The following is a 19,193-nucleotide window of genomic DNA, read 5'->3' on the forward strand; positions in this document are numbered from 1 at the left end:
TTAATAAACTCTTAAACCCACAACTATACCAAAAAAAAGATAATGAAACAATAAATCATATTTAATTTGTTTATATATATATATATATATATATATATATATATATATATATATATATATATATATATATATATATATATATATATATATATATGACATTTTTTAATCTTACTATTTTTTTCATTTAAAACATCAAAGTTGTCTCTTCTCCAAATTATTTTATCGCCCCAATATTATGAAAATTTCTCAATTATCAAAGTTCAAAACTTACAAGTTTGTTAAATTAATTATTACTTAAGATAACTCAGATTTAAGTAGTTATCCTATCATATTCTAATATATTCTGGCCATCCAAAGGAGTAAATCGAGTTAAGTTTTTATTTCCTTAAAAAGTTTTAAATTTAAATTTTGTAGATAAAAAAATAGTTTCAATTATTTTACAGATACTTAAGTTTTTTTTTTATCAAAATTTTAACTAGATTCATGAATTTGTTTGGCTTCATTTAGGTGTTTCAACTTATTTTTTAATTAAGTTCATGTTGGATCTAATTAAAAAATAAATATAAATTTTGAAACCTAATTTAAAAAAAGTTCAAACACCAATTTAAAAATAATAAATAATTTAAAAACCTAATTAAAAAAAATGCAAATCTGTCTAGGTAAGGATTTTTAATTAGTCCTGCATAAGTAATACTTGAGTTTAGAACATGCAGAAGTACGAATATTGGCTTGTAGAGGTGAGATCAAATGATCGACATGCAGAGGATGGTAATTTTCAATTAAGTGTCTAAATTATTCTTACCTTTGAATTATTTTTTTTCAATTGAGTTCTTGAATTTATATTTATTTTAGTTAGATCTCCATTGAAAATTAATAAATTGAGAAAAAACGAAATATAATTTTTTTTAATCATATTATTAATATAGAATATTATCAGTTTTATTGATAATTGATTTTTATAAAAAAAAAAAATTATACCATTCAATAAGATTTGACTTTAATAATTTGTTTAAAGAAGGGAATAATGATTTATTAGTAAAACAAAAGAAGTTTGAAAAGAAAGAGGAGTGGTGGAGTTTGAAAACACTAGATGAGCAGGTACCAAGCATTGGGTAAACATAGTAATAGGTGTCAATTTCTGGTTTGGTTGTGTTGTGCTTATTACGTGATTGGTCAAGTCAAGTTGTGTTGTGTTCTTATGCGCCATTCACTCAATCATTGCCCTGTTGCTCTTCGCTGCTCACCACTCACCACCGCCAACCACGCTCGGACCCACTCTTTTTCCTTTTCCCTTGCCCTATGCCATACCAACACCATCATCCTTCTCTTTTAATTATATGATATTATAAATAATATTTGAAAAATGTTTAACATGATAAGAGTTTTAATGTGATAAAGAAGAAAAATAAGAAATTTTTGTTAGATATTTAATAAGAGTCTTGTTAATCACCAACCTTCTTTCATGCTTAACATAAAGGGCCTATCGTTTTTCATCGCATCACAGCGGTTTTGAAACACTAAACCAGAGAGATATTTACGCCTTCAATACCAGTCCAGTGATGCTTGAATATGGCGATTAATTTGAGGAAGGAAAACTAAAGAAAATGACTCCTACTGTAAAACTTCTTGCTTTTACGTGGTATGAAGATTGGAGAGTAACCGCATCTACTGTCAAAAGGTTAATTACAATATAATAATGTAGCCTTACCTTAACGGATCGTAATTATTTACAATTGGCTAATCCCTTGCCATGAAAATCCTTCTAAAAGTTAATCCTCTCTTTCGCCCTTGGATGTTAATTTCATCCTTTTTCCCCCGTTCTTTAAATGACTATGTCAGCAGTGTAACAGATAATTTGGGCATTTATTATCATGAAAGATCAATGTATTTTTACTTTACTATTAATTTTCTATTCAAAAAGAATCACACGTTAATTAATTTGTGAGTAGTTTATGCTTTAAAAACTTAATTATTTTTTAAATGCAAAGTATACATTGAAATATTCAGTAAAGATTATTTTAATTAATTTTTTTTACTAAGAATAAAACTTAATTCAAATTTAATAATGTAAAAATTTGAAAAATTTAATTTAAATAGTACATTAAGAAAGACTGAAAGAGTTTAATTAATACTGGTCATCTGCAGTATCTTATTCTGTTAATTTGAAAAATTAAGAAAAAATATTTTTGAATGAATAATTAATTAAAAATAATAGTTTTAAATCATTCCACTTTAAAAACTCAAATCTAATCCTTCCATTTGGCACACAAATAAAGCAGAGTGAAACAGTAATCTCATTCCATTTGTTTTATATTTTACAAGTTTATACTATTATTTGTATGATAGATTATACTAAAGGGTTTTAGCTTCATAAATTAAACTAATGGAATATTTTTAGAGAAAGATATATGCCAATGTATATATATAAACAAGTGAAGGTGGCGTGTTTGGTGTGGCCATGTATACTGTGGTAAGACATAAAATCCACAGGCTTAGGCAAGTGGCCTCAAGTTGAGGTGAAAGGCCGTAAATCGGCCGGGGCAATGGCATGCATGAATACGATTTGGGCATATAACCATAGCATAACTTTATCAAATATAAGATTAGTCGAATAATTAAGAAAAAAAATCAAAATTTGATTTCTTTAACTAACAAAATAATAATAATAATAATTTGATATTAACATTTATCAATAAAAAATTTATTATTATCAAGATATGTAGTCCCATAGTAGTTAATTGTAGTGTTGGGACTTGAATCATGCATGTCTAGAAAAAAAAAAGTAAAAAAAAAAAAGAATTAATTCAAGTATTCAAATATATTTCTCTCAACTGGGTAAGACCTAAACTTCATCAAACATTCATGCCTACTTATTACTACTAACTTTTGTTTCCAAATAGTTTATTTATGCGCGCAATATTCAATACACTTCTATAAAAATTAAGTCTTCACATTTTCAAAGACAAATAATGATATTTATATGTCCCGATAAGTAAAGGCATTTCAATTAATTACTTACTACAATAGCACAAGAAAAATAATTACAATTACTCTATACTATCACACCCCTATGCCTTTAAAAAAAACTATTACAACCTTATGTTAAGTAATTATAAACTCTTACTATACTAATATTGATTAAAGAATAACAAATAAATGCTCAGTAATTATATAATTTCAAATTCCATATTTTTTTATACATATATCACCTTTCTTTTTTATTTTAATTAACTTGTAATTATTTAACTTCATATCACTTTTTCAATATATATATATATATATATATATTAAATATAAAATTAATTAAAATGCATAAACACAATGCCATCCAATTAAGATTGTAGTGTATAATAAATTTATTAATTTTTTATTAACTACTTTAAAAGAAAGTAATAATGTATATATAAAAATTAAACTCTTAAATATAAAATAAAATTCATATACGTATTATGTTTTGTATATGCTTTTTTTATACCCATGCTTTAATTATTTCTTTTTTTACCAGATGAATATGAAAATACGATTTGACAAGTGGCAGTTATATTTGGCTCGACAATAATAGCGTATTAAGAAAGGATAGTCAAAGAGTCGATTTGATTGGAATGCCAATATCTCGATTTCATAGAGCATCGGTCTAACTATGTCCAATCAAATTAATTTAACTTTCATTTTCATGTTTATCAAAATTTAACTGACTTTTAGGTATAGAAAGAAGCAATAAGTATGGTCCAACAACATTAATTAGTGTGACCGGCAAATCTTAAACAAGATCTAGGTGTGTAAAAGTGGAAGAAATTTGAATAGTAACTAGTACTAGTAGTAACTTGTTTCAATGTTTTTGGCACCCAGCCCCAAAATATTCACACATTCCATATAATTTAATAAAAAAAAAATAGTTATATGAACTAGTATGAAGTACTGCTAGTACTATATATATTAAAGTCACACAATTTATATTACATAAAGCGAGATAAATTTTAACTGTATGAAAAATATTCACCCACGCATGAAATTCTATTATTTAGATTAAAAGAAGTTTTTTTTATAAAAAAATATATTCATTGTAATAGTAAAACGTTCATTATCTTAGGCATAACTTTTAAAATACTTATTATAAAACGGATTAACGAACATAGATCACAATTTATAATTAGATGAATTTAATTAGAATAATTTTTTTTACCATGTTTGTGTATTTTAGTTAAGTTCATTAAAAATATTAACAAGTAAAAAATCATTTATTATATTAAAAATACATAATCTACCTCTACTCACTTTAAAAAACGACATTGAAAAATATTTATGTTAATATAATAAATTAATTTTAATTAGTATATCTCTAAAAAAGAGGACGAGCCCTGGTGCAGCGATAAAGTTGTGTTTTGGTGACTTGTTGGTCATGCATTCGAATCCGGAAACAGCCTCTTTGCATATGCAAGGGTAAGGCTGGATACAATATCCCTCCCCCATACCTTCGCATAATCCCCCATACCTTCGCATAGCGAAGAGCCTCTGGATAATAGGGTATTAAATTTTTAGTATATCTCCAAAAAAGATCTAGAAAATAAATATGATAATTTTCTTAAATTTTTCTCATTTAAAAAAGTATTAAAATTCAAGAAATAGAGATCACATGTTGTTTTGTTATCTTTTAATTTAATCTATAAATTAACAGCCTTTACTTGATTTTTAATTAATTGAGTCAGTTTTCAAGACTAATTCTGTTTCCACGGAAGTTGGCAATCTCAGAATATTACTTAATTAATTAACTAACACCATTAGCAGTAAGACTCCAAAGTAGCATATTCCTAATATATATCTCATGATTTGTCAAATAAAGCTTATTATTAAATTTGATATTTGATTGGGAAGGAAGGATGAAAGATGCTATAAAACCCAAAACATCTTTCGTTCTAAGTAGAGTTTTTGAGAGCCTGACGTGGGGTGGTATAGCTTTTTTTTTAATCTGTTGTTAGTTTGGTTATAAATATTAGTTGGAAGATTAATTAGAATCTGTAATTTTTTCTTTCTTTCTTTTTTTCTCAAATAATATAATAAACTCGAAAGCAACGGCTGAGATTGGCTTTGAGGGTTGACACGTCCCTTTTATCTTCCACACTCAGTTCCCACCTTTCCTTCTCAGTCACACAAACTCACACCATGTTGTGTCAAGTGTGAACTCAAAACATATTTCTCTCTTTCTTTGTTTCGATTTTGGAGTGGTGTTGCTATCTCTAGCTCCATGAACTTTTTCTAACACACAACACAAGAGGAGGAAGAAGGGGAACAAGAAGATCGAAGAAGAAGAAGAAAGTTAAGATATGTTGCTTGGAAAACGTCCTCGGGCACCGATTATGAAAAGAACTACAAGCATGAGTGGTGGTTTGGCCGTGGAAACCAAAACAAGCAAGGAGGAAGAAGTACTCATGTCTGATAACATGAAACTCGTGGATCCACATGTTAACGTTGTTGCCATGGGAACACCAAATGATCAATTCGTGCCTAACCACACCAAAAATGTTTCTCAGGCCAACGGTTCATATGTATATGGTGACCGTTTGATGGGCATGGGCGTCAACATGAGCATGCCTCTTTCCCCGACAACCTCAAATAACCATCGTCACCACATGACTCACAACCATACAACAAACACTAACAACATACATACTACTTCTCACTTTCTTCGGACTTGTGGCCTCTGCAACTGTCATTTGGCACCTGGCCGAGATATCTATATGTATAGGTATGTATATGTATATGTATAGCTTTATGAATATTTTTTATATTATTCTCCTATCAGAATTAGAGTTTTATCTCGAAGCCGACATCAAATGTCCTAAATATTTGTTATGTGTATTATTAAGGTAAAGCTTTCAATTCTTATTGCAATTGATTAACAACACTTTGAAGTATTTAGGAATTATGCACTATCTAAGTTTTCTCTCTCAACCATTTACAAGTATGCATTCATTCATGCTCTAAAGGTTACTTTTTGTCTGAATTCATTATTCATCAAATTTTGGTTTAGAGGATGTTGTTAGTGTAATTTGATTGAAACAAAATTGTTTCATTTTATTTCAGGGGGGACACGGCATTTTGCAGTTTGGAGTGTAGGGAGAAGCAGATGAAGCAGGACCAGAGGAAAGAGAAGTGGAAGGCGGGGTCTAATAAGGAGCACCACCGTGCATCGCCACCGGGCGCCACCGCGAAGGCTTCTTGTAATTGAAGGGTAATTTGAAAGGTCATTGCACAATTATAAGGTGAAATAGTACAATATATTTGAGGAGAAAATTAAGAAAGAAAAAGGCCAAGCAAGCTAATTAACTGGTGCCTCATGTCATGTGCACTTACCACAAGGCTAGCTATATCATCTCATATCTTCCGCCGTCCCTCTTAATTTCATCTATATATGGTTCTTGATTTCACACCTACGCTACTTGTTCGTTCTTATTGACATAATTCTGCTAGGAATTAAATTGTACAAAATTAAGGTGTGGTACGCTGTTGCTGTATTGCTTATGTCAATTTTAATCTTTCAATCTAAAATTCCCCCTAAATCTGTCTAGCATCTAGTTCATCATCACAAGCCTTTTCCTTGGTGTGGTTGTTGTGTTTAACTCAAACCGTTGCAAACAAAAACAAAGGATTAACGTATGTATATAGTTTCCAGGGGCAATTTTTCATTTTTTTTTAATGTGCATATATATATATATATATATATATATATATATATATATATATATATATAATACTTATTTTAATATAAGTTTAATTATGTTTTTAAAAAAAAAAGAGGTTTAATTATGTAAATAATGCTAATCAATATATTTTTAAGATGAATTATAATTTTCATATTTGATCCCCGTCATTAAATCCTGAGTCCGCCACTGATAGTTTCTACTTCGTGATTTGCAAATGGAAAGGCGAATATCAGTGTATCTGATATACTAGTATTGTTGAATTAAAGTATATGTGCATGTTTGGAACAGCTATTAGAAGATGATTATTTTTTCAAAACAAATTGAACCAAATTAATGCGTACTTCATTCACAACTCACTAGCAAATATTATAGTAAAATGCATATTGGTTTAACAAGCTTAGTTTTCTTTAAATAAAGTTTCATATTCAAGTTTTATTTTATGAATAAAGAAAATAGGTCTTAAAAAATTATCAAGTTCACCTTATTCAACTCAAATTAATTGTATTGTAGTACAGAAAAAAAAAATATGTATTACAAATTAAGTAATATTAGCAGTAACAAAGCTGCTATATATGCTTTATAGTCTGAATTTTCCTGTAGTGTAAATTTGATAAACGAGGCCTCACAATTCACATATACCTGATACTGATGGAATTAGCAAATAAACCTTTCCGCAATAACAACAATTAATTAAACTGAGCATCTTTTAAGAAATTAATATAAATAAACTGATAGTGTCATGTACTGTTTTTTATAATACTATTCTTTAAATAAATTTTCTTTAAATAAATTCAAAGAATGTAACTCAGTTAATAATATATATTAAGTTTGTTAGGAAAATTTGGATTGAATTTCCAAAAAAACATCTTTGGTCGAAGAAGTATAAAAAACTTTAGTACGTGTCACTAAATCCTAAATTAAGTATTAATCTCATACCCCACTTAAAAAATGAAAACTTATGGGAATATCTACACAAAAACCATTATATTCCTGGTGATTTCTATTTGGTTGAAATTATAAAAATTGCATAAAAATAAACTTCCCTTTTAAATATAAGAAGTCATCTTGTGATTATCTTTATAGTTGCAAAAACTATCACACTATGCCTATGCTCCCCTCACTTTAGAAAGAAAGAAAAAAAAGTCGTACATCAGTGATATACTGATATATATCTATGAGTTTTATGACGTACTACGTTAACACCATGTCTAAACTTATTGCGCTACTTTTGCAAAGTGGTAAACGTAATAGAGAGGCAGTTGACAAAATTAAATGCAACAATGCTAACATACATGTTGGACCCACGTTAAAATCGTAAAAGCAATAGAAATGAGCTAAGGAACGAAAACAAGAATCTCAAACTTTAATTTATTTATTCCAATACTTTATCGCCCTCTCATTGAATGGTAGATCTGAGGGGCACGGAAGCATGCACATTCCCTTCCCTCTTGTTTTTTTCTCCCGAAAATAATTAAAAAGATCAATCTATAAAAGAAAATATTTTATGAATGAATGAAGGAGATTGATGGTACATCAACTCATTACTCATCACCTTCAAGGATCCATGCGGGAACTTGGTTATGTGATGCCAAGGCAAGTAGGTCTTGAAATGATGAAATGTTTTTTTTTATTATTATTGGTATCTCTTCTCTCTTTATTTTTCTTTTCCCCTCTTTCCCGTGCTGTTTTATTTAGTGCCCCGAAATATAGACATTACGTTATGGAATCGCCGTGGTCCCTACCCTAAAACCCATCTTCGAACAGTTAATATTTGTGTTTGGACATTCCACTCTCACCGATGAGGTAGTATTATAAACCAATAGAATAGACCATAGTCTCAAAATTGTTCACGGCCCATATTAATGTACTTTCGCATGTTTAGTTAAATTAACTTAGTTAACGATGATAAAAAGATTTAACTCAATTGATTAAGGAAAGTGCATAAATTATTATAAATTTTTTGATATTATTTTATATTCGATCATTACGGATAAAAACAATATAATTTCATGATGGTGCATGATGGCAATATGGGAGGCCAAGGGGGAATTAATTCATGTAGCTAGGTTGCCGGTGGGTTTAAATAAACTTTGAAATATTGGAATAGAATAGGACAAGATGCCTCCAATTATCATAATAACTGAAACGGACTAAATTGGGGTTTAGTGGTGAAAGGCAAGGGCGTGGGGACATGGCCAACACGCATAAAGTCACAGCTCTTTTTGTCACAATGGGACCAATTAGTACTCTCTCTCACACATTAATTGGTGTGACTCTACATAGCTGAGGTCCCCCCATATGGGTTTTGTTCATTGAGATCGATGATGGAGTTTAGTTGCATCAATAATAATGCAGTGCTGGTACTTAATCAGTGGTGCTTTGCATTTTCCCTGGAAAGTGAAAAAAATAAAAACCAAGCAACAAAGCAAAAGGTGTGACTATGAAGCGCACTAGATGTGGTAATAAATTAGACCTCACTTTTTAGGAGGAGGAGGCCCACACAACAAGGAGATACCTAGTTCAAAAACCCCATGATCTTGATTTTAAACTGCGGTCCAATCATCTGATGCTTGAATCACAGACACAATCTCATAATATTCAGGCAGATGAAGATGGGAAAATCTTAAATTTCAACATATGTCCAGATTCTCTTTGGACCCTTTCTTCATCGCCCTGTCTTTATCTTTCTATTATTATTACTAGCTAGCTGAAAGATGATATTATTATTATGAGAATCCAATTCAGATTTCGTTCATTCAATTGGAAAGAGAAAAACTATGAGCTGTTTCATCTCATGTGTCGCTTACTAATAATCTTTTTGCACTTTCTCAATGAGAATGCCAAATAACAGTACACATGCAATTGATACATATAAGCAAATTCCTTCAACTACACCCATTAATCAAGTTGTAGCCTCTGCTGAAGGCTTGATGCTTGCTAGCTTGAACATACATTCAATATTTTTAGAGGGTTGTGGAGTGTGAGGTAAGAATTAGAGTATAAAGAAATAAGTTATTGACTAATAAATGCGTAAATCATGTCAACGTTGCTGATTCTCATTCATATTCTTATTTACTTTTTCTCGTAAGTTGCAATAAACAAAGCAAGATGATTCCCCTTGTTTATCGAAGGTACTTGCTACTTGATGTCACCGTCATTGTATTATTTTAATCAATAATATATATGTATACACTAAAATATATTTTTGTCTTCTATATTAGTATAAAAAATTGTCTTAGTCGTTTATTTTTTTTAAAAAAAAAATAGTCATTTGACTCTTAAAAAAATTGAGTTAATGTCATCCTTCAAAATAGTTATCATTTTTTTAGCATGATTTTTTTAATTTATTTTAATAATTCAAGATGTAAAATTTATCTATTAAATTTAACTATAAAAACTATGAAACACTTATAATATTCAAACCTAAAAAAGTCATAAATATCGTGAAATTCACGTAAAATTGAGTTTCATAATTTTTAAGTAGAGAGATTTAGCTGATAAGATAAATTTCATGTTTTGAATTAATTAAAAAACACTTTAAATTTTTGCACCAAAATTAAAAGAAAAACAATTACTGTTTTAAAAGAACAACATTAACTCAAATTGAGAGCTAAAAACTATAATGAATTTTTTAAAACATAAAAGATTAAAAGGATTTTTCACAATAAAATAAAATAAAACAAAAAATATTTTTAACCTATATATAAAAATATATTATTCATCATATTTGTATTTGTTATTATAACTTTTTTTAAATGAAAATTGATTTTTTTTTTAAATGTAAACATTATAGCCAACTATAAGATGCATATTGATGATATATAACAACCGGTATGGTCTTTTTGTAAGAATTAAATTAAAAAGAATGTTTGATCTTTTTTTATAAGAATTAATTTAAGATGTATCTTGTATTATTATTATTTTTTTGCAGAAATACCCGTAGTTATTTTTTTAAAAGTTCAATAAGTGAAATACATTAATGTTTTTATACTTTTAGAGTCTAACTTTGTCCTAAACAGCATTTTGGGAATTTTACTTCTTCTTTTTTGTGTGAACCGGACCTTTCTTTGGTTTAAAAGTGAAAAGTAAGGACTAATTTTGAGGTACTAAAATTTATCTAAGGAATTGATTTTTCTTATCAAATACTTTTTTCATATGTATATTCTGATTAAATATTTAAAAAATAAAATTATCTGGGAATCATGTTATATTGATTTTGAGAAAGGATAAGGTGTAGCCTTAAACAATTGAATATCCACACAATTAATTCGTCAATGAAAATGTGATATAAATTAAGTGATTTCTTTTGTTTTGAAAGGCAAATTAAGTGATTATTTTATGCAGTTGATTTTCCTGATTAACATCATTTTTCATTATGCGCGCGGCTGATTGTTATTCAGTAAATAAAATATGGATCCCCTCGTCCTCCTTCCAAGACCAAAAAAACATGGATGAAAAAGTTTTGGTTGGAAGCAGAATGTAAATTAGCTCTCTTGGTCTCTTGCGTCCCTCTCTACCTAGTCTGTTTTCAATCAAAGGGAAAGTTTCTTAATTTTATCCATACATAAAAGATAGAGATGTTATACTACAGTGTAAAGTCATGTGAGAAAAATTGTCGAAATGATCACTTGACCTGGCCTTGGTGGTGGGCAAAAGAATGAAAATTACCCCCCAAGGATAGGTCAAATTGACCCCTTTTTTATATTAAATTATACCTATTTTATAAGAAAAAAATTAAAATATCAAGCCAAACAGGTTTGGTAATTTTCGGGCCAGCATTTGACCAGGCTAACCCGGCCCATCTCTCCCATTGGGTTAGATCTAATTGGCCCACTTAGGCTCCTAATTGAAGAGTCTAGCAAGCCATTTTTACAGTTATAGGAAATATAGAGATAAGAGGTTTTGGAGTATGTTTGGTAGGAGTGAGATAGCACATAAGAGAAATAAAAATAAAAATAAAACAAGTGTCGGTGATTGATTTATCTAGCGATGAGAATTGATTGATTTTCTTATACGGTGGCAATCGATTGCTTTCGCAAAAACAATTAATTGTTTACAAAAAAAAAAAAAATCAATTATTTGTTAAAAAGTTGGTTTTTTTCTTTATTTCTATTCAACCCAAAACTCCTATTTACATTTATTCTATTTCTTACTTATTTTTATTCACTCTGTTACTCTCTTTTTTACTTTTTATTTATCTTCTTTCTCACTTATTTACTTCCTACGTCCAGTCGACCACACCCTTTAAGTAAGAAAACTGTCCACAAGATAAGTGATAACTACGCATCTTTTTTCATCTAACTAGTGATAACTATGCATCACTAATTACTATAACAATAGGAACTTTTATATTTTGGTCCAAATCTTGATTGAAACTTGAAATGATGACCATGCGATGCCTTACAAGTGGAACAATGGTTCTAGTACAATTGTGGACTAATACGATAAAGGGCACAAATGAATCACGGTTCACGGAACACTTATTTACCACCCAAGCAAGCTCGTGTGCTTTTGGACTTTGATGGTAGTGACTAGTGATGTTGTGAAACAAGCAGAATAGTCTAATTGGTGTCTCAAATTATTTTTGCTGTCTATACAACGTGTCTCATTTTCATTCAAACAATTCAGCTCTCGTATGGTTGATTGGAATGGTGTTGCTTCTTCCCAATATCATTGAAAAAAACCTTAGTCGTCCTTACAACATAAGCATGCTGATATGTACTTAAATCCAAGAGTATGTGTAACAATCAGAATGAAGCCTATGAGAAAAACTTTAAACAAAAAGAACGCACTTGATTCCTCTGATTGATCAAAATTCCAGGATCTTAACTATATTGTTACTTTAAACAAAGTATTGAAGTCTGACAACAAAGTGGATTGTGGCCTCATATTGATCCATTTTTGCTGATCTGTAAATTATTTAAGGATCTGTTTTTTCAAACTACACAGACTCTTAATCGAAGGATCATTTTCAAACTATGGTTATGTCATGTCTGTGTGGACTGTGGAGCATTTGGAAGAAAAGGAACGAAATAGTGTGGAATGTAAAGTTGGAACAAGCTGATGCAGAGCTGAATAGAGCCAAGTTTGCTCTTGCTGATTGGCTAAATGCTGGCTGATTCGAAGTTGAATATTGAGGTGCAGCACGCGTGGATTCCTCCACCATTTAGAACATTGAAGTGCAATTGTGATGCAGCATTTTTCGTTGAGGAAGGCATCACGGATTTTGGAGCCTGTTTAAGGAATGGAGGTGGTGATTTTTTACAAGCTAGAACTTCTTTGTTAAAGCAAATATGTCAGTCAAGGAGGGTGAAGAACAAGTGGTGTCTTACAGGCTCTAATTTGGCTCAATAATCAACAAGTTCTCATTGTGATTACTGAATCGTATAGTAAATTGGTAGTGGATCAGATTCACAGTAATGAGAAAGATATTTCTGAGTGTGGGATGATTTTCAACCAAATTAAGGATATTATGAGATCTTCTCCTTCTATTATTGTTCGATATAGTAGTAGAAGGGAATGTAGTTTGGTATCTCATTCATACTGGTGTAAGAAAAAAAAAAACTATATTGTTACGTTGTATATAGATAGAGTGTTATTTCATCTACGGTCCTTCAACAGTTTGATGTCACGGCCAGAAGATTTGCAGGATATCAAATATTGAGTTCTGCACCAAGAGATAATCTCAAATGGTCCCCCTTCTAAATAGCAGTCAATATCAGGAGTTTGTCTTGTTGCACTATGTATTCCAACTTTTATCTTATACTAGAAGAGAAGGAAAATTACTGCAGCAACGGAACCAATTGCTTAAGGAAACCTGGCCCTGACATTAACAAAGTCAAAACTTTTACTGCAGTAAGTGCTTAAGCACCAAAAATTGCTACTGCAATATTTCAAAATGATTCCAGCCCATATGAACCGAAGTGGAGGTGGCTGCAGTTCAATTTTAGCATCAATTTTAATCGCATGAGGATTGATATTTGATTTTTGACTAGTAAAAAATTATTGTAACCATGTAGTTACTATTGTAATCTCTGATTTTGTAGGTTTTAAGAAAATACTTTTAACGTTATACCATGTATATTATTAATGTTGTCGCTTGCCTCTAATATATACTAAAAATGGAGAAGGGTAGGAGGATAAAGTACACAAAATTATACTACATTCATTCATGTTCCTAGTAAACAGAATATGCCCCGCTCTAAAGCATTAATGAAGCTGATGCATTCAATTACACTTGCAAAATTATAAGCAAACATATTATTAACATAAAACATTCAGCTAGGCTACCCCAACTATATTATTCTTCGGTCCCATGCTTCACTTGTACTCGAGAATCATGTTATTCTCTGGGGCCAATCCAACACAAGCCCTCATTATGTTTTCCAGCATTGCACGCTGCTTTGACAATGCATTCACCACTGGTGTACCCGGTGGAACCTGTGAGAGTACTGTTGTGAGTAACCTTGCCAACTTTTGATAAAAAAAAATCATAAGGACAAAAAAGGGAAATTCACTGAACAACAATGATTTAACTTCACAATTGGAACAATTTTATCTCGATACTAAAATTCAGAGGATATGTTTCTTTCAACTTAATTCCTATATAGAAATAAGGATATGTACTCATCAATCATCATTGAATAAGATTAGATTAAACTCACCAGAGGAGCCTTGGTGAGGTAGCTGAGGATGGTAGCAACTGGGTGGAATGAGTGGAATTTTCCCTGCAGCAATCACCACAACATAGTGACCTCAGAAGGCTGAAAAAAATACAATGACTAATACAATCAAGCAATGAAATTATTTAGCAATGCATACAGACCTCATTTTCAGCTTTAAACTCGATTCTAGTGCTGAGCTCAGCAAGAAGGACCAAGTCCAAGATAATAGGAGCAGCTAAGAGGGAATCCTCGCATGTGTTGTGCAAAACAATGGTGCTCTTTCCACCCATGAATATCTCTGAAGTGTACTCATCCATGGCTCTCTTGCTGTCCCCTACGTAAGGCACATACTGCAAAGGCAACAAAGCAGATAGAATAATCAAAGCCCTGACAAGAGAAAGAAACAGAAAAATGGGTGAAACAAAATTTACCTTAATAACAACAACATGGTCTGGATGTTCACCAGGCTCATAGAGGATGGCATTGCTGTTGACCATATCATCAACAACGTTGCTCTTGGAGATTTCCTTGGAACGGAAAGTTTGTGGAGCCGAAAGATTCATACCATCATTGTTTCCCAGATGGTTGTAACTGACTATAGATGTTGGCTGCCAATCATCAACAGAACATTTGAAAAAATCAACTCGTTTCTCCATTTTTGCCATATAAAATTAGCACAATGCATAAATTTTAAACAAAGCATGCAAAGGATAGATAGTGCTAGTAAAAATAACACCAATGATATGACATTAGTATAAAATCAATGTACCTTGATACCAGCCCCCACAAGGAAATCAACCAACACAGATTTCATTTTGGTCTGACCACTCTTGAAGTCATCTCCACCAATCAAAGTGTTCCTCGCGATGGCAAGATCAATCAGCCCTGTTGACAACACAAGCCAAGTTAATAAATGAATTAGCATAAATACAAACAATTTAAAGTTGTGGAGGGAACATAAAGGCAAGCATCCAACCTGGTACAAAAGTGTTCTGAGGGCTTCCATTAATGAAAGGAACATTTTCCATAACACAAGCAATGGCATACAAGGTGGAAGGAGAAATCTCAGCCTCATTTCTGTCCACAGCAGCCAAGAGATTCTCCATGGTGTCATTAAGGCCCACAACCAAATTACTGTACCTCTCTGTGTTGGCAGTCCACAGTACAACCACCTTGTCCACTTTGGTGGCTTCCTTAAACGCCCTGAGTTCATAATCATGTCAACAGTTAGAAGCTGAAAAAAAAATACATACTGATCACACATATCATGATGATTTTGTAGATTATTATTGAAGTAGGGCATACTTGATGTCTTTGATGATTTGTTGAACTTGCTCTTGCTTTGTGCCCTTGATGACGTTGTTGGCACGCTCCTCTTGGTTGGCAGCAATGAAATCCGGGTCATAGATTCCGGGGAGTGGAAGCATGGATTCCATGTAAGGCCTCAACTGCTTCTGCAAATCGATGTCAAACACCTTTGCCCTGGCCATGGCATCAGCCAGGTTCATGTTGCTGATATCCCATCCCCCAAACACAATGTCGTCAGGGTTAACCTGCCAACAGATTTATTTCAAGAATATAAGCTAAGTTTATTACCTTAACTACAACAAGTGGGCATGTATCAAAAAATTCAATCAACACTAATAAATCTGATAAAAAAAAATGATAAATTGCTGCAATAATGATGATATACCATTGGAAGCAGGCTCTTGAATGGGGCATAGATTTCCTCTCCCTGGAAGGACCCAACTCGGATAGCTGAGGCTTGGGTGAGGGAGCCAAAGTAATTGGCTTGTTGAATCTTGTCCTTTGTAGCCCATGAAATGCCCCTGAGGATAATAAAACACAAAAATGTTAGCATAAATAACACAAGGTTTCTCTTAATACCAAAAGACAGAGGCTAAGAAATCGAAACTAACTCTCGGTTAGCAATAACACCACCGGTGAGGGTTGAGCCGTTGTTTCCACCCCAACCCACAAGCATTACCCTGAGAATCAAGCAACCAATTAAACAAATCAGCAAAACGAAAACAAAAAATTAATTAAAAAAAAAGGAGGTTGATGTGAGACCTAACCCTAATTTAGGAACATGGATGTTGGTTTTAAATTCGTATTTGACAGATTTGGGTTTGACAATCCACTGATAGGTGCCATTCCTGTTCTCGTGAACAAGTTCGGTGGTTTCGTAGTTGTACACGGACTGAATCTCAGTCTCGGTGTACTTCACATTAGGACACTCAACCTTAAAATTCTCGATGAACATTATTTTTCACAAAGATTAAGAATGAATGAAATTACAAAAGGAATAAAGAAGAGAATCCTATACTACACACACTTGTGTTGGGTGAAGGAGGTCCTATATATAGAGGAACGAGATAGAATGCTTATACACGTGTCACAACTTGAGTGGGTTGCGGGTTACATCATTGATGATTCTGAAATGCTCCATTTCAAAGCCCAGCGCTTGCCTTGGCCATTTGCAAAGGCACCACCCTTTCTTCCTTCTCAATCTTAAATAGTAAACTGTCCATTTTGGCATGCGCCAATCAAATTTGTTCATTTGCTTGTCTACTAGTATTGTTTTCAACTTTCAACTTAAACTTGTTTTGTATTTTCAATTTTAATGCATATTTTCAATCAATGAGTATACTTATCTTAGTTTTTTTTAAATAGTTTGACAAATGCAACTATTTTTATAAGAAAAAAAATATCATTAGAGGTAAAAAAAATGAAATTTAACAATAATTTACTCATATGTTATATGTTATTTATAATTAGTAAAAAAAAATATTATTATTTGTTTCTTATATATATGGCCTATAACAAGTCTTAACTAGATTTTATACTTATGTGATACACGAATTTATTTAATTACAAATTTTTAAATTTATACTTAGTATTATTTGTACTTTTTCTTAATTAAAAAATATGTACCATTAGTTGCTATGTTTCTAAAAAAAAAATTTATAATCTTAATTGTTGTATGAACTAATTATGTATTATAACTAATGTTTTTAATTTGAATAACATTAATTATTTTTATTTTTGAAATAATGCAATTAAGTGATGATGCCTTTTTTAAAGGCGTAAATGCTGGATTTTATTGATGGAAAGAAAGATAGAGCAGCAGCTACATCATTTGCTATGATTTGGTTCAACTAATAAGGAACCTCCTCAATCCAGCAATTATCCAAATGAGAAAAAACTGAAGTTGTCATACTCTGTGCAACATTGTTAACCCGTTCTCCTGGTAAAACTAAGCAATTTGAAAGAAGAGTTAGATAACAACTTTCTACCGTCTTCCATTTAGATCATGGAACAAAAATATTCTAGTCACCTCCTTGATTTGGCACTGTTAGCCATTATGATTGCCCACCTAAAAGCATAAGCCTCACCATCTCTCAACTCCAGAACACCATCCCCCATAAGTGTGAAGCAGTGGCTACAACATTGTCCTCCTCGTCACGAATCACCAACCCGACACCTGATCCAACATTCTCCCTCACTGCAGCATCAAAATTTACCTTGTAGAATACCTTAAATGCTTTGTCTTGTCTTTATTTGATGTAAAGCACGTAAATGTTGCAAGTTAGACAAAAATATTTAAATAAAAGTGAATATGAGTGATAATGAGAAGAGTAGAGGCAGCAAGAAGCAGATAAAGTTAGATATTGTTCTCTAAAGTTTGTATATATATAAATATTCTTAATTTAAAGCTTTTAAAAATTTTACGGTTTAAAATATTTTAATTGGTTATTTTCATTCTTACATAAGATTATTAGATTATTCTTATATGATATATCCTTTATTTATATATATATATATATATATATATATATATATAAATAATTTTTATATAATTGGATGAGATTATTTTGGATTAATATTTTTAAAAGAAAATAAAAGTCATATATAAAACATACAATTTATTTAGTAAAAGGAAATTAATTTAAATGAATGAATATTTATAAAATATAAAAGAATTATTTCTTTCACTTGATGATTTTTAATACAATTAAACGGAAGAAAAAAGATGAGTAGGCAACTTATCTTATACATGTTTAGTGACTCATGCCACTGCATGTCATGGGAGAGGCCAAGTGGCAAGTGTTTGGCTTTTTTATTATTGTTGATATTATTAGTTAATAGTATTATTAGTTTTTATTATTAAATATGAGATCTGTCACTTTTTTCCTCATTACTTTATATATCCAGAAGTGTTTGACTTTAGTGGGTGAGTAAACATAACATAAGAAAGAAATTAATTCCCTTCAAAAACAAGAAAAATAAATTAGTCAATAATAATAAACAAAATTTGACAGTTGAAATAAGTGGGATCAAATTATAAAATTAACCAGAGAAAAAATAACAATATAAATATTCTCATGATTTTCTAAAATTGAGAGCCTTGACCACTGCATGTTATGGGAGAGGCCAAGTGGCAAGTGTTAGAGTGTGTGGTGGGGTGAGTTTGGCTTTGGGAAGAGACTGGAACACTGCATGAATGCATGAGATGGGACCATGTAAACGTAGTACAGTAGCAGTAACGTGACTCGTGATTGCAGTGTGTACTTACCTGAATCAGATTCTGGAAAAATTCGGCCACTTCTGGAATCGTAACCACATTACTCACTTCCTTCCACGCGTGTCTACACGATTCACAATTGTTGCTTACTCAATATCTGACAAGTGTCCCACACCAACACGTGCTGTGATTACAATACGTTCGTGAAGGTGACTCGGTGACACCAAAGTGGAGATGCCAACTAGAACCTCCACGTGTGACATTTTTTATTCCAAACCGAAGGGGCTCATAGCATCCGTTTGC

General features: G+C 31.4%; 2 protein-coding genes and 2 long non-coding RNA genes across 5 annotated transcripts; 1 reads left to right on the forward strand and 3 right to left on the reverse strand.

Moving 5' to 3' along the window:
* Positions 1-1,008: 1,008 nt before the first annotated feature.
* Positions 1,009-1,774, reverse strand: LOC121173088 (uncharacterized). The gene is made up of 2 exons (XR_005887237.1): positions 1,455-1,774; positions 1,009-1,297 (listed from the first exon to the last, which is right to left on the reverse strand). It is a non-coding gene; the product is annotated as an uncharacterized lncRNA (long non-coding RNA).
* A 3,363-nt stretch (positions 1,775-5,137) lies between these two features.
* LOC100500658 (zf-FCS-like C2-C2 zinc finger domain-containing protein) lies at positions 5,138-6,610 on the forward strand. The gene is made up of 2 exons (NM_001250565.2): positions 5,138-5,743; positions 6,082-6,610. The coding sequence occupies exons 1-2, from the start codon at positions 5,322-5,324 to the stop codon at positions 6,224-6,226; spliced, it is 567 nt and encodes a 188-aa protein (NP_001237494.2). The 5' UTR covers positions 5,138-5,321; the 3' UTR covers positions 6,227-6,610.
* Positions 6,611-13,846: 7,236 nt separating this feature from the next.
* MIPS (myo-inositol-3-phosphate synthase) lies at positions 13,847-16,852 on the reverse strand. Of its 2 annotated transcripts, NM_001248320.2 has the most exons (10): positions 16,441-16,852; positions 16,285-16,353; positions 16,059-16,194; positions 15,671-15,918; positions 15,342-15,568; positions 15,135-15,250; positions 14,797-14,973; positions 14,527-14,715; positions 14,366-14,428; positions 13,847-14,141 (listed from the first exon to the last, which is right to left on the reverse strand). In NM_001248320.2, exons 1-10 carry the CDS (start codon positions 16,626-16,628, stop codon positions 14,022-14,024), a joined length of 1,533 nt encoding a protein of 510 aa, NP_001235249.2. In that variant the 5' UTR covers positions 16,629-16,852; the 3' UTR covers positions 13,847-14,021. The 2 variants fall into 2 exon arrangements, with proteins under 2 accessions (NP_001235249.2, XP_040862394.1); XM_041006460.1 differs by having other exon boundaries at positions 14,527-14,973; positions 16,441-16,851.
* Positions 16,853-17,439: 587 nt separating this feature from the next.
* On the reverse strand, positions 17,440-18,007 carry LOC112998345 (uncharacterized). The gene is made up of 2 exons (XR_003263352.2): positions 17,703-18,007; positions 17,440-17,621 (listed from the first exon to the last, which is right to left on the reverse strand). It is a non-coding gene; the product is annotated as an uncharacterized lncRNA (long non-coding RNA).
* Positions 18,008-19,193: the final 1,186 nt, after the last annotated feature.

Source organism: Glycine max, chromosome 11 (genome assembly GCF_000004515.6).
Source record: "Glycine max cultivar Williams 82 chromosome 11, Glycine_max_v4.0, whole genome shotgun sequence".
Taxonomy (NCBI): Eukaryota; Viridiplantae; Streptophyta; class Magnoliopsida; order Fabales; family Fabaceae; genus Glycine; species Glycine max.

What these genes read in the sequence shown, in the direction of transcription:
- MIPS (XM_041006460.1), bottom strand. Translation starts at nt 16,628, where the DNA reads ATGTTCATCGAGAATTTTAAGGTTGAGTGTCCTAATGTGAAGTACACC. An exon ending in TCAAGAGCCTGCTTCCAATG is followed by an intron (nt 15,919 to 16,058) that starts GTATATCATCAT and finishes ATCTGTTGGCAG; the next exon opens with GTTAACCCTGACGACATTGT. An exon ending in AGTTTAAAGCTGAAAATGAG is followed by an intron (nt 14,429 to 14,526) that starts GTCTGTATGCAT and finishes TGATTGCTGCAG; the next exon opens with GGAAAATTCCACTCATTCCA.
- LOC100500658 (NM_001250565.2), top strand. Translation starts at nt 5,322, where the DNA reads ATGTTGCTTGGAAAACGTCCTCGGGCACCGATTATGAAAAGAACTACA. An exon ending in CGAGATATCTATATGTATAG is followed by an intron (nt 5,744 to 6,081) that starts GTATGTATATGT and finishes ATTTTATTTCAG; the next exon opens with GGGGGACACGGCATTTTGCA.